At 39.0% G+C, this 19,986-nt stretch overlaps 1 protein-coding gene across 15 annotated transcripts in view; it reads left to right on the top strand.

The window, feature by feature from the left end:
• Nucleotides 1-19,986, top strand: part of FRYL (FRY like transcription coactivator) — a 186,651-nt gene that overhangs the window by 134,749 nt on the left and 31,916 nt on the right. For 8 of the 15 annotated variants that reach the window (XR_010080958.1, XM_063401905.1, XM_063401906.1 and 5 more), the window contains 14 exons: nucleotides 614-782; nucleotides 2,067-2,151; nucleotides 3,954-4,066; nucleotides 9,926-10,076; nucleotides 10,411-10,514; nucleotides 11,069-11,254; nucleotides 13,011-13,215; nucleotides 14,051-14,172; nucleotides 14,630-14,823; nucleotides 15,508-15,602; nucleotides 16,606-17,213; nucleotides 17,791-17,888; nucleotides 18,884-19,054; nucleotides 19,327-19,467. Coding sequence is in view for 14 of the 15 variants with exons in the window: in XM_063401905.1 (XP_063257975.1) it covers nucleotides 614-782; nucleotides 2,067-2,151; nucleotides 3,954-4,066; nucleotides 9,926-10,076; nucleotides 10,411-10,514; nucleotides 11,069-11,254; nucleotides 13,011-13,215; nucleotides 14,051-14,172; nucleotides 14,630-14,823; nucleotides 15,508-15,602; nucleotides 16,606-17,213; nucleotides 17,791-17,888; nucleotides 18,884-19,054; nucleotides 19,327-19,467 (2,442 nt within the window). In the remaining variant the exon portion in view is untranslated. The remainder of the gene's footprint in view (nucleotides 1-613; nucleotides 783-2,066; nucleotides 2,152-3,953; nucleotides 4,067-9,925; nucleotides 10,077-10,410; nucleotides 10,515-11,068; nucleotides 11,255-13,010; nucleotides 13,216-14,050; nucleotides 14,173-14,629; nucleotides 14,824-15,507; nucleotides 15,603-16,605; nucleotides 17,214-17,790; nucleotides 17,889-18,883; nucleotides 19,055-19,326; nucleotides 19,468-19,986) is intronic. The other 7 variants (XM_063401897.1, XM_063401902.1, XM_063401903.1 and 4 more) reach the window with 3 other exon arrangements.

Raw genomic sequence — 19,986 nt, 5'->3', positions numbered from 1 at the left:
AATTTTTTTCCCATGCAATAATTAATTACCTTCCTAAAAAGCAGACAGATAATACAGGAAAATAAGACACCAGTTATACCCTGTAGAGCATCATTCTTTCATGACCAAGTATTATACCAAAAAAACCTCACCAACCATCTCAAGTACCCTCAAAACCAATTTTATTTTATGTGACAGTGTATGTGAGAGCACTGCAGGATAGCATGAAGAAAAATACAGCTGCAGGAAAAGAAATAGTATAGAACAGAATGGTGAAATATCAAAAAGAAATTATATCAGAGTGCATTCATTCCTGTGTGGATCTCAGGTGCTGCTAAAGCCTTTATAAGAAAATCTTCGTCTTAAATAATTTTGAAAAGACATACTTTCAAACTTTATTGTCAGAAGACTGGACCTCAGAAGATTTACTTTCTTACTGTTGTGGTGTGTTTCCCATGCTTGATGCTATTGACAGCTGGAAAAGCAACTTTGGTTGCTTTTAGAACTGGAGTAAGTTTCCTGTATCCTCGCTTGCAGTGCAGGTAGATACTGATTCTAACAAGCTGTGGTATTCAAATCTCTTCATATAAATATGTATATCTATATATGTATGTTTGGTTTTTTTTAATTGCAGGTAAAGAAAGTCATTGTTTATTTGGGTAGAGACAAAACAATGCAACTACTAGAAGAGCTGGTGAGTGAACTTCAGCTTACAGATCCTGTCAGTTCAGGAGTCACCCATATGGATAATCCACCATACTACCGCATTACATCCAGTTACAAAATCCCCTCTGTCACTTCAGGTAAGCATTTACTGACTTAACTAGTTTAAACTCTTATTATTGTAAATTATAAACGTGGTGCTATCAATCAGTTATGCTACTGAGTGCATTTGTAAATGTTCAATAGGAGTGCAAGGTTCTTTCTGAAAATAAGGTTAAAAAATTGTTTTACAAGATCTGCAGTTTTTGGTGTATCCAGAGTTCTTAGTGAAGAACATCTGATAAGTTCACAAGGGTAGGGTTTGTCTTAATATATGCATCAAACTTTGTCTGTGTTCAGACCTTGCACTGTTTACTCTCACTGTATGACTTTTATGTCTAGTCAGTCAAACCATGGGGAAAGTGTATATAATTTTAAATCCATCCAAGTTGTTATATTTTAAGTTCTGTTACAGACAAAAACGGCATCCATAGGAATTGTTTCAAGAGCGTTTAAGTTCACTTACTTAGGAAAATTTAGCTAGAAATTATTAACAATAGATCAGTCATCAAAAAATCCCCCAAGTGCTGAAAATGCCAAAAGTGTCTGCCTCATGCTTCAATCCAAGAACATGCAGAGAAATGTGGGGAAAAGCGGTCTTGATTTGTATCCATCTGTCAAACTGAGCTGCAAAAGACACAGATGTGGGGAGGGTTTCTAAGCAAGGCCTTAACTTTTGTGCTGCAAATTTGTCAGTATTATGAAGCAGCCTGGACCTATCACATGGCGTAACCTGGATCACAATGTGTATTCATTGGCACTTTTTCTTGAAAGAGTTTAAAAAATATGAAAAAAAATCTAGGGCTCTTACACTTTAGAATAGCAAAGGCTGGAAGGGTGCAAAATCACTTCCAGTTGTGGCAGTCAGTTCAGTGTGATGCTTGCAAATTTCTCCTAAAAGAAAATTGTTAAAAGCTTCACCACTGGCTATTAGGTTTTAATCCTTAATCTGTTTGTGGTTTGAATTAACTGGATAACAAAGTCCAACTACATTTTGCAGATTACTATGAGGTGTATAATACAGGAAAAAAGGAAATAGGTCTCTAGATACTGCCTAAAAAACTTTTTACTTAATATACATTGAAGAGTTAGAGAGGCCTGGAATAGGTTATTTTTTCTCGTTAGTGAAATTATGGTAGCAGCTCACAATCCTTTATTGCACGTGAAAGTAGCTTATATGGCTCAGTTTGTATTTGTGCTGATAGCTGTAGAATAAACCTGATTAGGGTTCTGGGCAAGGACCAGCAAATAAGTGTGATCATGTAGTGCTTAAGACTACTTTTCCTTTTTATTGACCAACCTTTTTCCTTGTCCATAATTCACAGGTACCACTTCTAGTAGCAATACAATGGTGGCTCCCACAGATGGCAACCCTGACAGTAAACATGTGAAAGACAGCATTGAAGAGAAGTAAGTATCTCCTCAAAGAGCAGCTATTATAGTTGAATTACAGGAATTCTTGCTAGGTACTATAAATACTCCCAACTCAGCAGCTCCAAGTATATCTACATTGCAGGGATTACATTCCATGTAATGTCATGTCAGCAGAACTGGAATACTGTTGGGATTAACAGTAGCAGCCTCAATTGTACTTTGAACTGCAGTCCAGGTCAGGCATTGTATTGCTACAGCTATGTTGTTTTTGATGCCTAAAGTAGCTACTATTACACTGGGCGGTGTATGTTCACATAAGAGCAATTGTTCTGTGAGGTGGAGTTGCTGGGACACTGGAACACGTTGCCCAGAGAAGTAGATACCCCAGCTCTGCATGTGTTCAAGTGTTCAAGGCCAGGCTGGATAGGGCTCTGAGCAACCTGCTCTTGTGGAAGCTGTTTCTGCCCATGGCAGGGGGGTTGGAACTAGATGATCTGTAAGGTCCCTTCCAACCCAAGTCATTTTGTGATTTTATGACTCATGAATTGGTTTATTACCTCGCTGGAAATGAACAGTTCCTATGATTGCAAGCTAGTTTATTTTTCCTAACTGGGGTATTTGGATGCCTGGTATCTGTGTCAAGATGCCTTAAAGGTAACTTTAAAACAGGTTTCTCCCTCTGTTTTGTTTTTTTTTTTTTTTTGAGTTATTTAAACATAATCTTTTGGAGAAATTTGGCAGACACCGTTACTGTGGCTGGTGGAAAGCAAACAATTGATACAGAGTTAGTCAGGCTGTGTACTTGAAGCTCAACAGTAACTGACTGTGGGCATGCTGTCATTTTGTGTTAATATGGGTAGCTGACCTTCAAGTGAAAAGGCAGTGGAGACTCTAATTAGCATGAGCAAAAGTGTGCACATGTACTCTACTACTGTGGAGTAGCAACTATGTCGTAAGTTCGCAAATGACTTTCTGATAACTTTTTTGAGAGCTTTAATAATTACAGTTCTGATATAATTTCCCAGTTGGACACTTTCTTTCTTTCCCTAGTATAATTATGTCAATCTAATTAGAATAGTAAATATATTGGTAGAGGCAACCCCAATACTTAAATCAAATTGAGATGAGCTGTATGATAGTAAATCACAGAAACCTGGAATGTGAGGTGTCATTCAGAATTCAGCCTAGCAAGGCACAGAGAAGTGTTTGGCTGCTGTGGGGGCTCAAGCTGAAGAAATTTGTAGAGTAATGAAGGCACTTTTGAAAGTCTGTGTGAGTTGCAGCATATACTTAAGGGTTGTCTTAAACTTCCCCAGGGTTTATGCTTCTTTATAAGATGTACCCTGTACATCTTGGACTTGCTAGGAGGAGAGAATTTTAGAAACATACGTAGAAACATCTTGGAAATGGTGCTTTTAGCACTTTCATTTCACTGTTTTTTTTATAGTTTATCAGATTAGCAAGGTAGCATCTTGGACACTGTGTGTGTATACTTGCATCTGTCACTGCCAGATCACATATGGATTTCCTTATTTTATTCAAGAGGGAGAAGAACTTATGTAAAATGGTAACAAATATTTTAATGTACTTTAATGTTAGTGAAAATGATAGAACAGAAATGCAATTTGTCGTGGATAATCTCTTTGAGTCCCCTTATCTGGTGTTCCTAGAGAAGGTATGTCTTACTTGTCTGAACTGCTTTGGCATCATGTTGATTATCCTTGTAAGATGAATTGTTTTCTGTATGAGTTTTGCAGAAATACAGGTTTTCTGAGAGATCCTGAGTAATGTTTGTCACAGAATGTCAATCACTAATTCTGCTTTATTTGCACCTATAGCTACGCACACCTAGACATCTACAGCGGGTTGAACGGCAACTTAAACCGCCAGCACCACAGACTCGAATCTCGCTACAGCAGCAGCTCTGGAGGATCATACGAGGAGGAAAAAAGTAATATTCTTTATTTTAAAATATTTCTGTGAATAGCACTGTTGCCTTTCGATGGAAAGGCAGGCGACCTGGTTTCAGAAAGCCAGCACGGCGGCTCGACCTTCTCCCGAGCCACTCGGGCCACTGACACGCTGACACCAATGTGGTGGACGGCAAATGGCGATTTATTAGGTTCTTACATGGGGTTATATAGTCTAAGGGGTCTTCGCTAGTCAGAGGGGAGGGAAGGTTAAAGGTTAGTGGAAAACTACTGGGTTTGGAGGGGCTACATTGTTCTCAAAGTTAGTTACACATCTCCGGGGGTGAGGGGGAGGTCCCTGTCTTTCCGTTACAATCCCGAGATCTTCCGCGGCGCCAGGCCTTATCTTATCTGCTCACACACATCTCCCCCCCTCCTCTCACAAATAAATGAGGTAGTTAAAATATGGGCATTAAAATGAGGTACAAAGTAGTAACTTAATAAAAGAAAGAGGGGTTTGAAAAACTTGAGTAAATATTTGCGAGGTAGATCAGACAAATCTCGCGACTGGCAGTGTTCACAGTTTCATTCACAGCAATAGTTGCTGTTCTACGAATAGAATGTTGGCCCGTTCTAGGCGTGTTTGGACAAATGAAACTAGCTTGTTCAGCAAGCATGGTCCAAAGGTAAGGGCTAAAAGCAGCATTGCCAGTGGGCCCATCAGGGTGGAAATTAGGGTGGTGAGCCATGGCGATTGGTTGAACCAGGACTCGAACCAACCCTGTTGGGCTTCCCTATCTTTCTTTCTCTGGGCCAGTCTATCTCGGAGTTCTGCCATGGAGTCTCTAACGACTCCTGTATGGTCAGCATAAAAACAGCATTCTTCTTTCAAGGCGGCGCACAGGCCTCCTTGTTGCATGAACACTAGGTCCAGCCCTCGTCTGTTCTGCAAGACAACTTCTGAAAGTGAGGAGACTGATTTCTCTAGGAAGGAGATGGATTTCTCGATGCGTTGCAGGTCCTCGTCCACGGTGACCTGCAGTTGAGAGAGGCTTTGGTTCTGGGTGATGAGGGCTGAAATACCTGTGCCCGCCCATGTTGCTCCCAACCCGAGCAGCATGGCGATGGTGATGCCTGTCAGCAGCTCTCTCTTCAGGAGCCGGTGGCTGGGGTCCTCAAAGTGGAGATACATGTCCTCTTCCCTGTGGTACAGAAGCCTGGGAACGATCAGGACCTGTACACAAAAGTCTGCAGAATCATTAAATTTGGGAAGGTACACACAGAGACTCACGGCTGTCAGATGGCACACCCACATTCCCGGCTGGGATGGGACCATGGAGAGGGCCTGGCCACCACGCGGGATGCAGCTCGAAAGGCCTCCCGAGCAGCCTGGGTGGTGGCTCTGACCTCCTCAGCCCGCATGTTCATGGCTTGTTGCTGTGGGGTTATCATGGTGTCATGTTTTCCCATCAGCCTGGATAGACTGGAATCATGCAGTGGCTGCCCTGCTCCAGAGGACTGAGCCAGTAAATTTGTACAGTTGTCCTTCCACTCTTGTTTGAAGACAATCATCCCCGCACCATCAAATATCATGCGGCTTATTTGTTTAATATCAAAAGGGAGCAAGTCATAGTTGCCAAAAAGGCCATCCACCAGAGTGGAGACCATGGCTGAATTCAACCCTTTTTCTGAGATTGCTTTTACGATTGTTTGTATGTCTTTGGGGTTTACCGGTGTATATGTTCTTTGCTGATTACCTTCTGGCCCCGTAACTCTCACTGGGAAAACCTTCACTGCAGCCGCTGGTGCCCATTCAGCACAGGCTATTTTTATCTTCCCCCAGTCAGTAAGCTGGGCTGGCTCACATTGTGGACCCTTTCCGAAATGGTCTAAACCTTTATTCTTTCTCGCTTTAAACCGCAGCGGCTTTTCCCTTTCCGTTTCTGAGTCCCAGCCATCTTCCGTCAGCTCTCCCGAGCTGCTAGAGCTGCTGCTGCTGGACTCAGAGTCGGAAGCTGAATGCCAGCGCACTTCCGGGCTGCGGTGCCGTTCCGTGCGGCTCCGGCCCCGCCCCTCCCTCCGGGGGTGGTGCCGCTCCCGCCCCCTGGGCTTGCCCTGCCTCCCGCAGGGGGAGGTCTCTCCCTTAGATGGAAGCAGCGCCGAGCGCCGCTCCTGATCGGGCATGCGCTCTCTGCTGTTCTCCCGCGCACGCGCGTTTGCAAAAGCCCGCTGTTCTGGGCTGAGCGGGTGCTCTCTGCCACTCTCCCGCGCATACGCGCCCGTGGAGAGCCGCGGCGCCGCTTTGAGCACGCACCCTCTCCCTTCCTGCCGCGCATACGCATCAGCCAAAGCCCGCAGCTCCTGTCTGAGCGTGCGCTCTTCTCCCTCTTCCCCGTCTCTCTCCTGCGCATGCGCATCAGCGGATACTCGCGGCTCCCCGCCACAGACATCCGGACCCCGCCCCTCCTCACGGCCGCCGGCGCCATTTTCAAACGCGTATGGCGGCGGTGCCGCCCGCGCCGCGTTTTCAGCGTCTCTGGCTTCACCCGCCAATCCCTCCCAGAAGAACCGCGCGCGTTGCCGCACCTCGGGCTCCGAAACGCCGGCCAGCGGCGAAGAGCCGGGCGAGGGACTCGCGGTTTTTTGGGAAGGTTCCGCGGGCGGGGGGGGACCCGACGGTTTCGGCGGGGGGGTCGGGGGATTCTCTAAGGGCACTGGGGGGTTTGGGCTTGGGCTCCGGGAGCGGGGAAGCGCGCCTGGCTCCCGCGGCTCCCCGCCCTCGGGCAAATCGCGTTCGAATGCCGTTTGCGTGGTGGCAGCCACTCCCGATTTGGGTGCAGTTAGCAAACACACGCGTGCGGCGCTCCAGGTCTCCTGTTCCTCCAGCGCCCTGCTCAAAGCCCGCTCGACTCTTCCCCACGCTTTGAGACTTTTCGCACTGCCCGAGGCTTTCGTATCCTTAGCCAGGGCAATCGTGCACTTATCCCATACCTCCGAATGGAGTATATCTATTGGGCGGTCTATCACCCCAAGCTCTAATAATCTTGCCATAGCAAGTTGAAGATCTCTGAGCTTACACTTAATTCCCCACTGTTTATGAATCAAACTCACGACCTTCGCGATGGCCTCCATGATCCTCGCGGGTCCGGGGACGTCTCCCCCGCCGTGGGTCGGTCCTTTTGTCCCGCCCCGGCCGCTGCTCCTGTCCAGGTGAAAACCCCGATTCCCGAGCGTTTTTCTCCCGGGTTTCGGCACCACTAATGTTGCCTTCGATATGAGGCAATGGCGACCTGGTTCCAAAGAGCTAGCACGGCGGCTCGACCTTCTCCCGAGCCACTCGGGCCACTGACACGCTGACACCAATGTGGTGGACGGCAAATGGCGATTTATTAGGTTCTTACATGGGGTTATATAGTCTAAGGGGTCTTCGCTAGTCAGAGGGGAGGGAAGGTTAAAGGTTAGTGGAAAACTACTGGGTTTGGAGGGGCTACATTGTTCTCAAAGTTAGTTACACATCTCCGGGGGTGAGGGGGAGGTCCCTGTCTTTCCGTTACAATCCCGAGATCTTCCGCGGCGCCAGGCCTTATCTTATCTGCTCACACACATAGCACACAGACTTTTCACAAGTTAATACTTCTACTGAAGGTTGTGGAACATAAAGAAATAAACATTATTAGTGTTTTTTGCATAAACCTATTAAAATTAGGGTTTTTTTTTATTTTCCTCCATCTTGTTACTGCTATTCAAGTCTAGCATACATTTGACTGCAATAAAATACTCAAGGAAGATAATATGCTATGTTCTTTTTGTTGTCCTGTGGAATGAGTGTTGAACATCTTCCTAAATGAAATGGTTTTACTCTATTTCCTTTGACAGTTAGGTACAAGAAACAGAGATAAGCAGGATGAAGATAAGATTTTAAAAAAAGGTGGTGGAAAAGAAGGGGGTTTTTTTAAAGAAAACTACAAGTAATTGTTCTTTTAAAGGATGGCATTCCTTGGCTTATTTAAAAAAGGATACTAAACTTTTTTGAAGCCATAGCAAAGGAAATATAGCAGGGAAAAAAGTTCTCTTCATGTACATGTAATTTCTGATATTGTTTTGAAAACGTGTTTTGGGTTATTTTTCGTGATCTATGTTTTGTTTTTCTGAGATGCAGAGGTATGGAAAGAGGTAAAAATTTCTCCTGAAACTCCATTATCCTTTTGGAAAGATTCCCTTTACATAGACTTATTAACTATGGCTACTTTTGTACCAATGACTAAGATACAAATCACCATGGCAATGCTGGGGAAAGCCAAACAGGTCATGTCATCAGGCAAAAATGAGGACAGTGGTCAGACATTAAATGAGGTGTTACATTAGTGGGTTCTGTGTGCTCAATCAGAGGAATTGTTTGACTGAAATTCTTCTTTCAGCTAACAGGTTGTTAGTAATTTAAATTACTTTGTACTTCACCCTGCATAGGATAGTCAGATATATTTCAGTCATGCTAATGGTCCCACAGACTTAGGTTTCACTCAATTTTTTATTGACCATTTTATTACCAGTTAAGTCACTTGGGTATATTACAGCACATGGTACAACACTGCCTTTTCCTTAATTTTCTTGTGTGACTGAACAACAGGAGGTAAACTTCTGCATTTTGAGCTTTAGATCTGAATATGGAATCTATCCTGTCCATGCTGTATTGAAGCAACAAGAGTCCATGAGGATTTTCTGATGCACTCCTCAATGACTGATTCTTTGCACAGTGTGAGGTTTAGAGTGAATATGTGGTTCTTAATGCCTCTGTCGAGGAGATGAAACCTAATGCCCTCTACAGAGATTGTCCTAAGGGCTGGACATACTAATGCACCATCTGCTAAACTTCGGGTCAGTAACAGGTTAGTGGCTGCCTTCTGGTCAGCCAGAGTGTTTATTACTGCATGGATAGGCATTATCCAGAATCACAGGTGCAGTCAGCTTCAGATTTGTTTGCTGCTTGTGATAGCAACATTGAGTATCGAAACTAGATGATATTTCACATGTTCCATCACTAAGAAGTTTGTCACTTCCAGGGTAGAAGGTGAGAATGAGCTGATACCTGTGTGAACATCTGAAACTTCTGCAGCTATACTTCCAAACAGAGCTGGTAGAATCACTGAAACATTGAACTGTTGAGGCAGTTTCCTTGTTTCTAGTCTTGGCTATTAGTTCTGAAATCCAAAAAAACTTTTAAATCAGAGAAGTATTTTGGGTGTGTTGACACAGTATACTCTCATACCAAACAGTTGATGTTCTTCTTGCACTTTTGAAGCTTAATAAAAACATCTAAATGTCTTTCTGTGCTTTCTTGACAAATTTACTGATTTTCTGAGCAGTAACTTTTATCAACCAGTGGGATTGGGCTATGCTGTTGTAAAAGTGGCAATTTCCAAGTTACTCATGGATCAAGCCAGCACTATCTGGCACATAGCCCTGGTGGGGTTTTGCTCTGAGACCTATCAAGAGGTGCTCTTGAGGAATACTTCCTTAGCTTATAATGAAATGCTCTTCAAGATGAGTTCAGTTAAATCTTAGGACCCTGCCTTAATTAACTCCCTATCTGGCATAAGGTTTGAAATTCAGGGGAATTACATCGCATCACTTTGCCTTTTATCATAGTTTTTATGAACCTGTTCAAAAACATCTTACTCTGTTATGTAACTTCCATAGAATCATCCTTATACTACAAGAAATAACCACTTTTTTTCTTTTAAAAGTCTGTGTCCAACTACTACTGTTTACAGCTGGCTCTCCTTCCCGTCTCCAGATCTCAGCTTCTCAAGAATTTAGAAATTCTTCTTTCTTCAGAAGACTGTAACATACAGAAATATGCATTCTAAATATATTTCTGGTTTGATTTTCTGTTGTGTTAGGTGATTCAATGCCTCTCTATTCCAACTGGCGGCTGAAGGTGATGGAGCACAATCAAGGGGAGCCTCTGCCTTTCCCACCTTCTGGAGGTTGCTGGTCCCCACTGGTGGATTACTTGCCTGAAACGTCTCCTCCGGGCATGTCACTTCACAGGTAGCTGTTCTGGCAATGCCAATGGCAGTTCCTTTTGTTTTCATTAGAGTTGCACAAACACAGTAATTTGAAGATAGCAGATTAAAGGGCAGCTGATAATATGTTTGTTTTCTGTGGGTTTACTGACAGGTCTAGCAATTTAAGATTACTCAACCTTTTAATCTGGAGGATTAAAGTGTTTCTATTTTTATTATGAGCATTCATCTTTTCCCTTATAACACAGCTTTGTGAATGTTTATAGACTGAAGAATACAAGTTAGATGCATATGAAGCTCTTTGCAGCTCTTCATGAAATTTGTTACATTCTTCTAGCATACTATTTTTTTTGTTTTAGATGCAATATAGCAGTGATTCTTTTGACTGATTTGATAGTTGACCACAGTGTAAAGGTGGAATGGGGAGGATACTTGCATCTTTTGCTTCATGCAATTTTTATAGGTAAGTAACTTCTTACAGAAATACTTACAGTAACCTGAGGGTTATTCACCTTTTATTTTTGATGTTTAAGTTAATTTTTGCCATTGTATTGAAATCCCATTAATTTGATATTTACAGTATTTTTAAAAATTCCATTAAATGTCTTTCAGTTTAGTTAGTATAATTAAGATTTTTTGGAGTTGTTTTAAGGCACTTTTGGAGTCACTTTTACTTCTTGTAGAAGACAGTAAAATTCAATTTTTTTCTTTCTATTTCAAAGTGTAATAATTTTCATACAGAGCACAAATTAAGTTCTTACTTAAAATTCTTCTTACTTTGTACTTTAACCTTGCATGGGATTATCAGATATATTCTAGTCTGATCAACATACAGTTTGTTAAACTGTATGCTGTTGTTTCTCTACTGAAACACTGAAAAAATATTGTTTAGCAAATTCTGTATCTATTATTTGGTAAAGTATAAGAGACCAATCTGAATACTGCTATTTTTAAAAGAATGTAATTCAGCATGCCCTTGGAATATCATAAATCCTTGCTGTTTTCCTTTTGTGTTAGGTTTTGACCACGGTCACCCTGAGGTCTATGAGCATTGTAAACGACTACTTTTGCATCTACTGATAGTGATGGGCTCTGGCAGTAATGTCCAGTCTGTTGCTTCTGTCCTCCTCAGAAACAGAGAGTTCAATGAGTCCAGGGTGCTCACTGTCAAGCAAACTACCCATTTAGATTACACTTTCACAGGTATGCTTTTGATGCAGGTTGTTAAAATGACAAGTTGTTTAAATGGGAAGTTCTCTCTTCTTACAGGTGTTATCAAGATTTCTGTTGTTTGTAATATTTTCCAGAGGCCTTGGCATCAAAATGTATTTCTTTGGATTTTAATGAAGTCAAAATAAATAGAGTTCTCATTAGCACTTCGTGCTCAGTCATCAAATTAGGGAGCACAGTTGAATGATGAATAGTAGTGGAAATCAAAGAGGGAGCTCCAAGTTTTGGGACTTCAATACTGCAGTTTTCATGATGCCTTTGGGAAAAAAAAAACAAACTAGAAGATACATACATCTCTTACTTGTTTATAGCAAGTTAAAATTTCCAGGTGTTGTCAGCTGTGATTGCATTCTTTATTGGCCATCAGAATATTTTTTGAGATACTACCTTTTAATATTCACCTTAACTTTACAGTATTGTAATTAGACAGTACACTTTATATTTCTGTGTATCTCTTTATGAAGGTGATATTCTGGTGGTGAGACCATTGTAGTTTCTATTTAAATAGCTGAGGTTTTTTAAATGTACTATTTCATGTTATTTCAGTAGTTGGCAGCATATTGCCATACAATTGTTTGTTCTCTTTTGTTCACATCAGCAATGGTTTTATTACTTAGCAAAAGTAGTCGTCTGATTTGTGAATTTGGTTTTTTGTAGCAATGAGGAATTAAATTCCACTGTGTACAGTGGAAGGATCATTTCATATGAATTTGTTCAGCCGAACTTTAATGGTGCATCTACACAGTGCCAAATACAAACCATTACATTCCTAATCTTTAAGGGCTTGGATAAAACTCTCTAAACATGACACAATAAAACAAAAGATGTCTGATAGAAACTAGAATAGGGTCAGCATCAAACATTTCCAGCTGGAGATTAGGATAAGGTGTTTTGTTTACAGGTATGCATGCCTAGCACAAGGTTGGACAAGCCATTTTTAAATTTTGTTTGAGCTAGCTAAGCTCAAATACCCCAGTCCAAACTGTGGTTCTATAGTGAAAATTTGTGGTTGGTCAGTGAGTCTTATGTTTATTTATTTACAGGTGTTACAGTCAAAGGCCCTGCCAGTTTTCCTTGGTAGTTTACATTCTCTCAGGCCTTCATAGATGGATAGAAGCGCAATGTGAGGAGTCACTGCAGTTGTATTTTGTTGCTCGTGACTCTTTATATGGTAGACAAAAATCTGGCTGCAAGATTAAGCTAACTTGAGAGAAACTTTGTACAGCCACAGGGGCTCTGCTTTGAGTCCATTCACTAGATATATAATAATATATATTATTATAATACTAATTATAATTATATTATAATAACACTAATACTTAGTGTTCACCAATTTCAAATACTGTCAGTTACACTATGACTGGGTTTTAAGAAAAAAAATTATCTGCTCATTAGTAGGAAATAGTCTATATAATTTTTTAAATTAAGTTGAGATGCCTCAGAAGCTGATGAGCTCTCATACTATTCGTTCAAAATCAAGGATAATACAGGAGTTTTAAAAAGGGGTCTAGCAGTTCTCAATTAAAGTTCATATAAGTCATGTGAAGAATTTGCGTATATGAGACTTGTTGATTTCATTGAAATTATTGCATCCATGTATTTATTCTCTTTTAAGTATTCTCATTACAGTTACTAAGTTTTTGATCTTTTTAGAGGGCTATTTTTTCTTGTTGTATATTTAATATTAACTGTCATTTAAAGGTGTGTAATCATCTTGTTTCAATTTCAGCAGGTGTTCATGATTTTATACCCGATTACCAGCCCTCCCCAATGACAGACTCAGGGCTTAGTTCAAGTTCTACCTCTTCTAGCATCAGTTTAGGAAATACAAGTGCTGCCATTTCTCAACTGCACACCACAATCCTCAATGAGGTTGACATTTCAGTAGAGCAAGATGAAAAAGTGAAAACTCTTATAGAATTTATTACCTCAAGGTAAGATTTCAGTTTTTGTTTTTGTCAAGACATGTATTTTGTGGAGATATGGCAAACCTCTTAATATTTAGCATCATGTTGTCTAATTCTGTCTCTGTTTTATCACCAGTAAGTGTCTTTACACGATACATGTATGAAAAGCTCTAACTTTCCAATACTTTCAGAGAATTTTGACCTTTCAAGTCCTGACTGTTTAGAAGTATTTTTCTATGTTTTATTCTGAATTAGGGCAGGAATACATAGAGGTGATTAAGGAGCTGCAATATTTGTGTGCAGTTTTGGGATTACCTAGTAGTAGAGAGCTGACTATTCAAAATTGAGGAATTTGTTGCAATTACATCGGTAATATCATCTACATTTGTGCAGTTTGTATGATAGTTTATATTAAGCTTTCAAGATGATGTAAATCTGAAATCCTGCCTGTTTCTCCACACTTTTGATAAGTTTGCTTTACCTTAACCTAAATTAGTGTGGTGTACTGATGGAAAGGAATTGGGAAGAAAGGAAGTTAGGAAGTGCATAATGGTGGTACCAGTTGTACTGGTTCTTTCTTAGAGAACTATTATACTATAACTATACCAGAGAACATCTCTTCCATCTTTTTACCCAGTTATTTAAATGGGAACTGATACATTGCTTTTCACTTTGTCTTAACTACTTGTATATTGGTCAGTTGTCAAAATTCTTTCCAATTCGTGCCTTCTAGATGGTTTCTTTTATGTGATGTATAGTATATTCTTTTGCAATTAACCTTAAGGTTGAAATTTCATTGAAATAATATTAAGGACAAAGGCTATGTTTTATACTCTCTTTACTCTATTTTTATCTTTTTCAGGAAAAGAGGCCCACTTTGGAATCATGAAGATGTTTCAGCCAAGAACCCTAATATAAAGAGTGCTGAACAGTTAACTGTGTTTTTAAAGCATGTGGTATCTATATTTAAACAGTCTAGCTCAGGTATGTTAGAAAACAGACAATACATGATTGAATGTGCAAGACTGCAAACTAAACAATGCACTTTTTAATGCATGGAAATGCATAGGTTATCTATAAAATCACTCTAGGTAGTAATAGAGTTTTCTTGTGTATTGCACACTTCAGTTCCTGTTTCTGTTATGACAGATTTAAATATAATCTTTTAGGAGTGAGACAAAACATCTCATTAGATTCTTGTGAACACTTAATATTCAAATCATAAATGTTTTATTGTCTGCAAGTCACTCTAGCATTAAGTATTTGGAATACATGTTTATATTCTTGTAAAGATTTTTGAGAGTAATACCTCTTGAAAGAAATGTAGAGGATGTGAGAATATTTTAAATTTAGGAATGACTTTGACAATTTACTCTTCAGTAAATTCAAGTGGATCTGTTTTTTTATAAAGCAGTGTTGCTTGACTATTTATTTGCTTTAGTAGGAGGATATCAATTGGAACATCGCCTCAGTGAAGTTGCTTTGCAAACTGCGCTTTCGTGCTCCTCTCGCCATTATGCTGGGAGGTCCTTTCAGATTTTCAGGGCTCTGAAGCAGCCTCTCACTCCATCTACACTTTCTGATGTTCTCTCCAGACTAGTAGAAACTGTTGGAGATGCAGGAGAAGAAGCTCAGGTATTTGGAATTTTGTCCCTCCTTTATTAGAAAGCTAAGTCTGCCTAAATGATGTGTGTGCATTATTAGGTCAATGACAGGAAAATTTAAAAGCATTGTTTCATACAGTTGCTTTGTATTTTTAAGTGTTTCAAATATCAAAACAGTTTTAACTGTGACACTTCCTGAATTTCACCTAATTAACTGAGGAAAAGTTGTGCACATTCTCTTCTAGAGCAATAGGCTTTTCAGAGAGTTTGATATGTCTGTTTCCTGTAGACACCACCTCCCTCATTGTTAGAGAATACTGAGATCAGCCATATAAGAAATTATTTAGGTTTTCTTTTAAGAACGTTACCTGATAAAATGTTAACAATCATTCAACTTAGTGTCATTGTACATCTTAAGAGTGTATCTAATCTTTTAATGCTGCAAAATGAGTTTGAATGACTTGATCCTTCAATCCGTCCTTAAAAACAATGCAAAAGAGAATTAATTCAGTAAATGCTTATAAATAAATTGAAATTTTTCCTTGTCTTGAAGCTATGCTGCTAGCTTGAGCTGTCTCATGAGGGTTGTGTTCTAATTGAAGCATGAAATAATTTAGTTACTGATACTGATTTTTTATTTTTATATTACTACTCAGTAGATTTTCTGTGATCTTCCTTGTGCATATTGCATAATTTATCATGTGGCTTTCCCCAGGGTTTCGTCATAGAACTGCTTTTGACTTTAGAATCTGCTATTGATACATTGGCTGAAACCATGAAGCATTATGATCTGCTTTCTGCCCTTTCTCAGTGAGTTCTTTTATTAGTCAATTTTCATTATGCATTTTTGTACATTTGAATTATTAAAAATCTGTATTATAAATGTAATGAAATAATTTCTTGTCGTCTTTGCAGAATAATTGTATCCATATAGCAAAATTGCTTGATCTGGTATGTTTTTATCATTCTGCCTCAAGCAAAACTTATAAGAATCTAGATTTCCTGAAAAGAATATCTTATTGCCTTTCTGATTTACCCTCTCGGGTTTGATTTAATTTTGTAAAAAAAGTGTTCAAGGTGTTCCTTATGGCTACGTTCTGAAATATTGTCAATTCTTAAACTTCTTGAATTTAAAGGCTCTGCAAATGTTGATCTGTCTCAGGCCTCAGGTTTGTTGTTCATATATAAGAAGTGTAACTGAACAGTCTGGAGTGATTTGTGTGTCTCATTACAGTTTGAGTGGTTACCTTGATGACTTTATCAAACTGAAAAAATCCCTAAATGTACAGAATCTGTGCTTGTTTGCCTTCCTCGCAAAGTTTTTGTAATTGCTGAGATTGCTAAAAATATATTTGATTTCTCAGTATCAGAATGGGAAGGTGTTGGATTTCCTAGGTCAGATACCTCAGACAAATACATGATAATAATTGTATTCATTCATTCATTTATTTACTTTTATCACATCTTTAAATAAGTTGGGATGCTAGATGATCACTTATACAAAATCTTTTACATGTTATGAGCTAATTTCTCTGATTTACTGTAATATTTATGTATTCTGGCATTGTAATAAATAGATTTGGTAGAAAAGATAGAAGGATGCTGCAATCTTGTCCTTATGCCATAAGGATATTTTAATAATAGATACAGAAATCCTGTATTTACATGTATTATAATACTCCTAGGAACCAGAGTACTCACTGCATGTGTATGTGATTAGTGTAGCATCTTTTTTCTTTCTTCCCTTTTTCTAAACTCCATGTAATTGAAGTATTTTGCGTGTAACAATATGTAATACTGATTTGTATTTTAGAACCTCATACCATGATTCTGTAATGGGAAACAAGTATGCAGCTAACAGGAAAAGCACTGGACAGATAAATCTAAGCACAAGTCCCATTAATAGTGGCAGTTGTTTGGGACACTACAGCAATACAAGGAGTAATTCCTTGAGACTGAATTTAATCAGTGAGCGGAGAGGCGACCAGCGACGGAGCAACACACTGGATATAATGGATGGAAGGATAAATCATGGTGGAAGTTTGGCAAGGACTAGAAGCCTTTCCTCCCTGAGAGAGGGAGGGATGTATGATGTGCAGCCCACTACTGACCCTGTCAACTTGATGGCCACCATCTTTTGGATTGCAACGTCGTTGCTGGAGTCAGATTATGAGTATGAATACCTTCTGGCTCTCAAGCTACTCAACAAGCTTCTTATTCACATGCCTCTGGATAAATCAGAGAGTCGGGAAAAGATAGAAAAGGTGCAGAATAAACTGAAATGGAATAACTTTCCAGGCCTTCAGCAGCTTTTCCTGAAAGGATTTACTTCAGCCTCTACACAAGAAATGACAGTTCATCTCCTCAGTAAACTCATCACAATTTCCTGGCATGCCTTGGTGGATCCTTCTCAGTTAGCAGGTATCTTTAGTAAATATGCAATAATTTTTTTTTTTCATCAAATTAAATGAAGTCAAAATCAGTAATAATTCTACACTTGCCTTAAAGAAACACTTCTGTTAAATGCTATCTGCAGTTGTCCATATTACACTGCTACATAGTGGGAATACATTACAGATTATGATTATCTCACGAGCAAGATTGTGTGTAAACTTTGTGCCTTAACAATTGTTTTTAAGTGAGTTTTAAGAGCTATGTGGGTTTTTTTTCATGATCTTGTGCTAACTAGCTCAATTAGCACTGTTCAAACATTTTTAGAAACAATGTGACTGAATCTATCCCGTTTCTTGGTAGTTTTGCTTAATTCGTCCAGTGATGATTTTATTTTTCCCTGTATTTTTATAACTAACACAGACATATTTATATACATTGTTCATAGATACATACTTAGGTAAAAGTATGTGTATATATATAATTTATATATCTGTGAAAATACATGTCATGCTGTAAGAATGTTAAATATCAGCTATCTCCACATTAAATTAAGTCATATTAAAAACCTTAAGGGCTCATTATAACTGTTTATGTATGTGTTTAGGATTCCCCCTAAACATCTTGTGCCTACTTCCTCATCTGATTCAACATTTTGATAACCCAACTCAGTTTTGTAAAGAAACAGCAGACAGGATAGCAAAGGTATGTAACATAATGCTTGGAGAAGTATCCAGGAGGATATATATACCAGCATTGTTTCTGTATTTTTTTGGGGGGGGGGGGGGTCCCTTATGTAATACTTTTATGTGATTCTAATAGTAATATACATGTAATTGTGAGAGGTCATATTTTAAAGATGTGGTCCAGTCTAATTTGTATAGCTGGACTTTGTATCAACCCCTGACTTTGTTTGTCAATGAAAAAACACATTTAGCTTATTCTGTAAAATTTAGATTTCAAGAACAATTTTTATTACTAATGATATCAATTGCTTTTTCATACTTGTCTTATTTTTCCATTTATAATTTTGAATGTCAACCTAATCACATTTTAAGCAAGCTTCCTAATTTTCTTATGAGAAGGAAGTGATTCTTACTGGAAGCCAGAGTAGAAAAGGTTTTATGTTCTTTCTATTACTTGTACACAGTGAAATACACCTTGGAGTATTTCTGAGCTGGAGTGGCTGTTAAAGCAGCATGTGGTGCACACAAGTGCTGTCAGCCAGGATGGTGTTGCACTGCCTGTCAGAATCTTTCCTTCAAGGAGGAATGTGGAAAGGGAAGAGGAAGGAGCTGTGTGGCACAGGAGATGCAGTCATGCACCTCTGGCTGCCCGGGCTGTGACACGTGAACCTAAGCTGTGCACAGGCTGACTCAAAGAGTGTGGGCCTGATGCAAGTGCAGAAATTACTGCTGCACTAAATACATGTATTACTCAAGCAAGGGATATTGGTTGATCATACCAAATGTATGATTAGTAGATAAACTTGGAACATGGATGCCACAGTAACAAAATACAACAAAAACTGTAGGTCATGTTTGTGTGATTGGTTTGATTTCACTTACTAAAAAATAACTGAAGTGAAATCTTGGAAGTGAAATCTTGCAGTGAAATCTGAGAGAAGTGCATAATGACTCATGAATGCTTGGATTTTAAAAAATATTTCTAATATAATTAAATATGGTTTTGCTTTTCAGGTTTGTGCAGAGGAAAAGTCACCAACTCTTGCCAATCTGGCTCATATGATGAGTTTATACAGTACACACAGTTATTCCAGAGACTGTTCTAACTGGATTAATGTAGTGTGTAGATACTTGCACGACTCTTTCTCAGATACCACATTTAACCTCATAACTTATCTTGCAGAGGTAAGCTTTTACTAGAAGTGTAAATGCGTCAGTAAAGTAAAATATGTCAAAATTCAGGGGAAAGAATTAATTAGAATAAAAACCATTTGCTGTTGCATTACTGTTTTTTAGTGCTAAAGCAAAAGTTTAAAAAACAGGAAGTGATACATTTAAGTTTCTTGAAGGGAAAAATAAATGTGTGTAGAAATTAGCTGTATTTTAATGTTTGCTTTCACTTTTTGCTACCATTGAAGGCTCTAATTAAATTTTATATTTTCAAATCCTTTTTTTAGCTGTTAGAGAAAGGCTTATCCAGTATGCAACAGTCCTTGCTGCAGATCATTTACAGTCTTCTGAGTCATATTGACCTATCCACAGCTCCAGTGAAGCAGTTTAATTTGGAAATCATAAAGGTTATTGGTAAATATGTTCAGGTGGGTACTCTGAAGAACTGTAAAAGCCTGTCTGCTCATTATCAAAATGATATCAAAATTACACTTGAATTTGGAGGGGAATTTATTTCAGATATAAAAATAGTTGTTTGTAGTTAGATTCAATAGGGGCTTTTTTCCCTATGTAAGTAATTGACTAGATGCTTTTGTATTTTCCAATGTGATTTGCATCTGGTGGAACAAGTTATCTGCATAAATGTGCATCTGTTTACAGATGTAGGCAACTCATCATATGTAGGTATGAGAAGATGATCCTACTATTAAAATACAAGGAAATGTTTACTGCACAAATGTTTTATTTATGTGTATATATTTTAAAAAGAAAATTTTACGGTTAAATGGATATTTAAATCACTCTCAGTAATATATCCATGAGGAACTTTAAGGTGCACCTTAACAAAATTGAGTATATTTTTTATTAAATTAAGTCCTCAAAAAATGAACCACAATGTTTTGCCCTAGGTAATTTAAGCCTTTGTACTCAAAACACAAATTTACTGA

The sequence above is a fragment of the Prinia subflava genome, chromosome 7 (genome assembly GCF_021018805.1).
Source record: "Prinia subflava isolate CZ2003 ecotype Zambia chromosome 7, Cam_Psub_1.2, whole genome shotgun sequence".
Classification (NCBI taxonomy): domain Eukaryota; kingdom Metazoa; phylum Chordata; class Aves; order Passeriformes; family Cisticolidae; genus Prinia; species Prinia subflava.
This window is presented reverse-complemented; position numbering and strand designations above follow the sequence as displayed.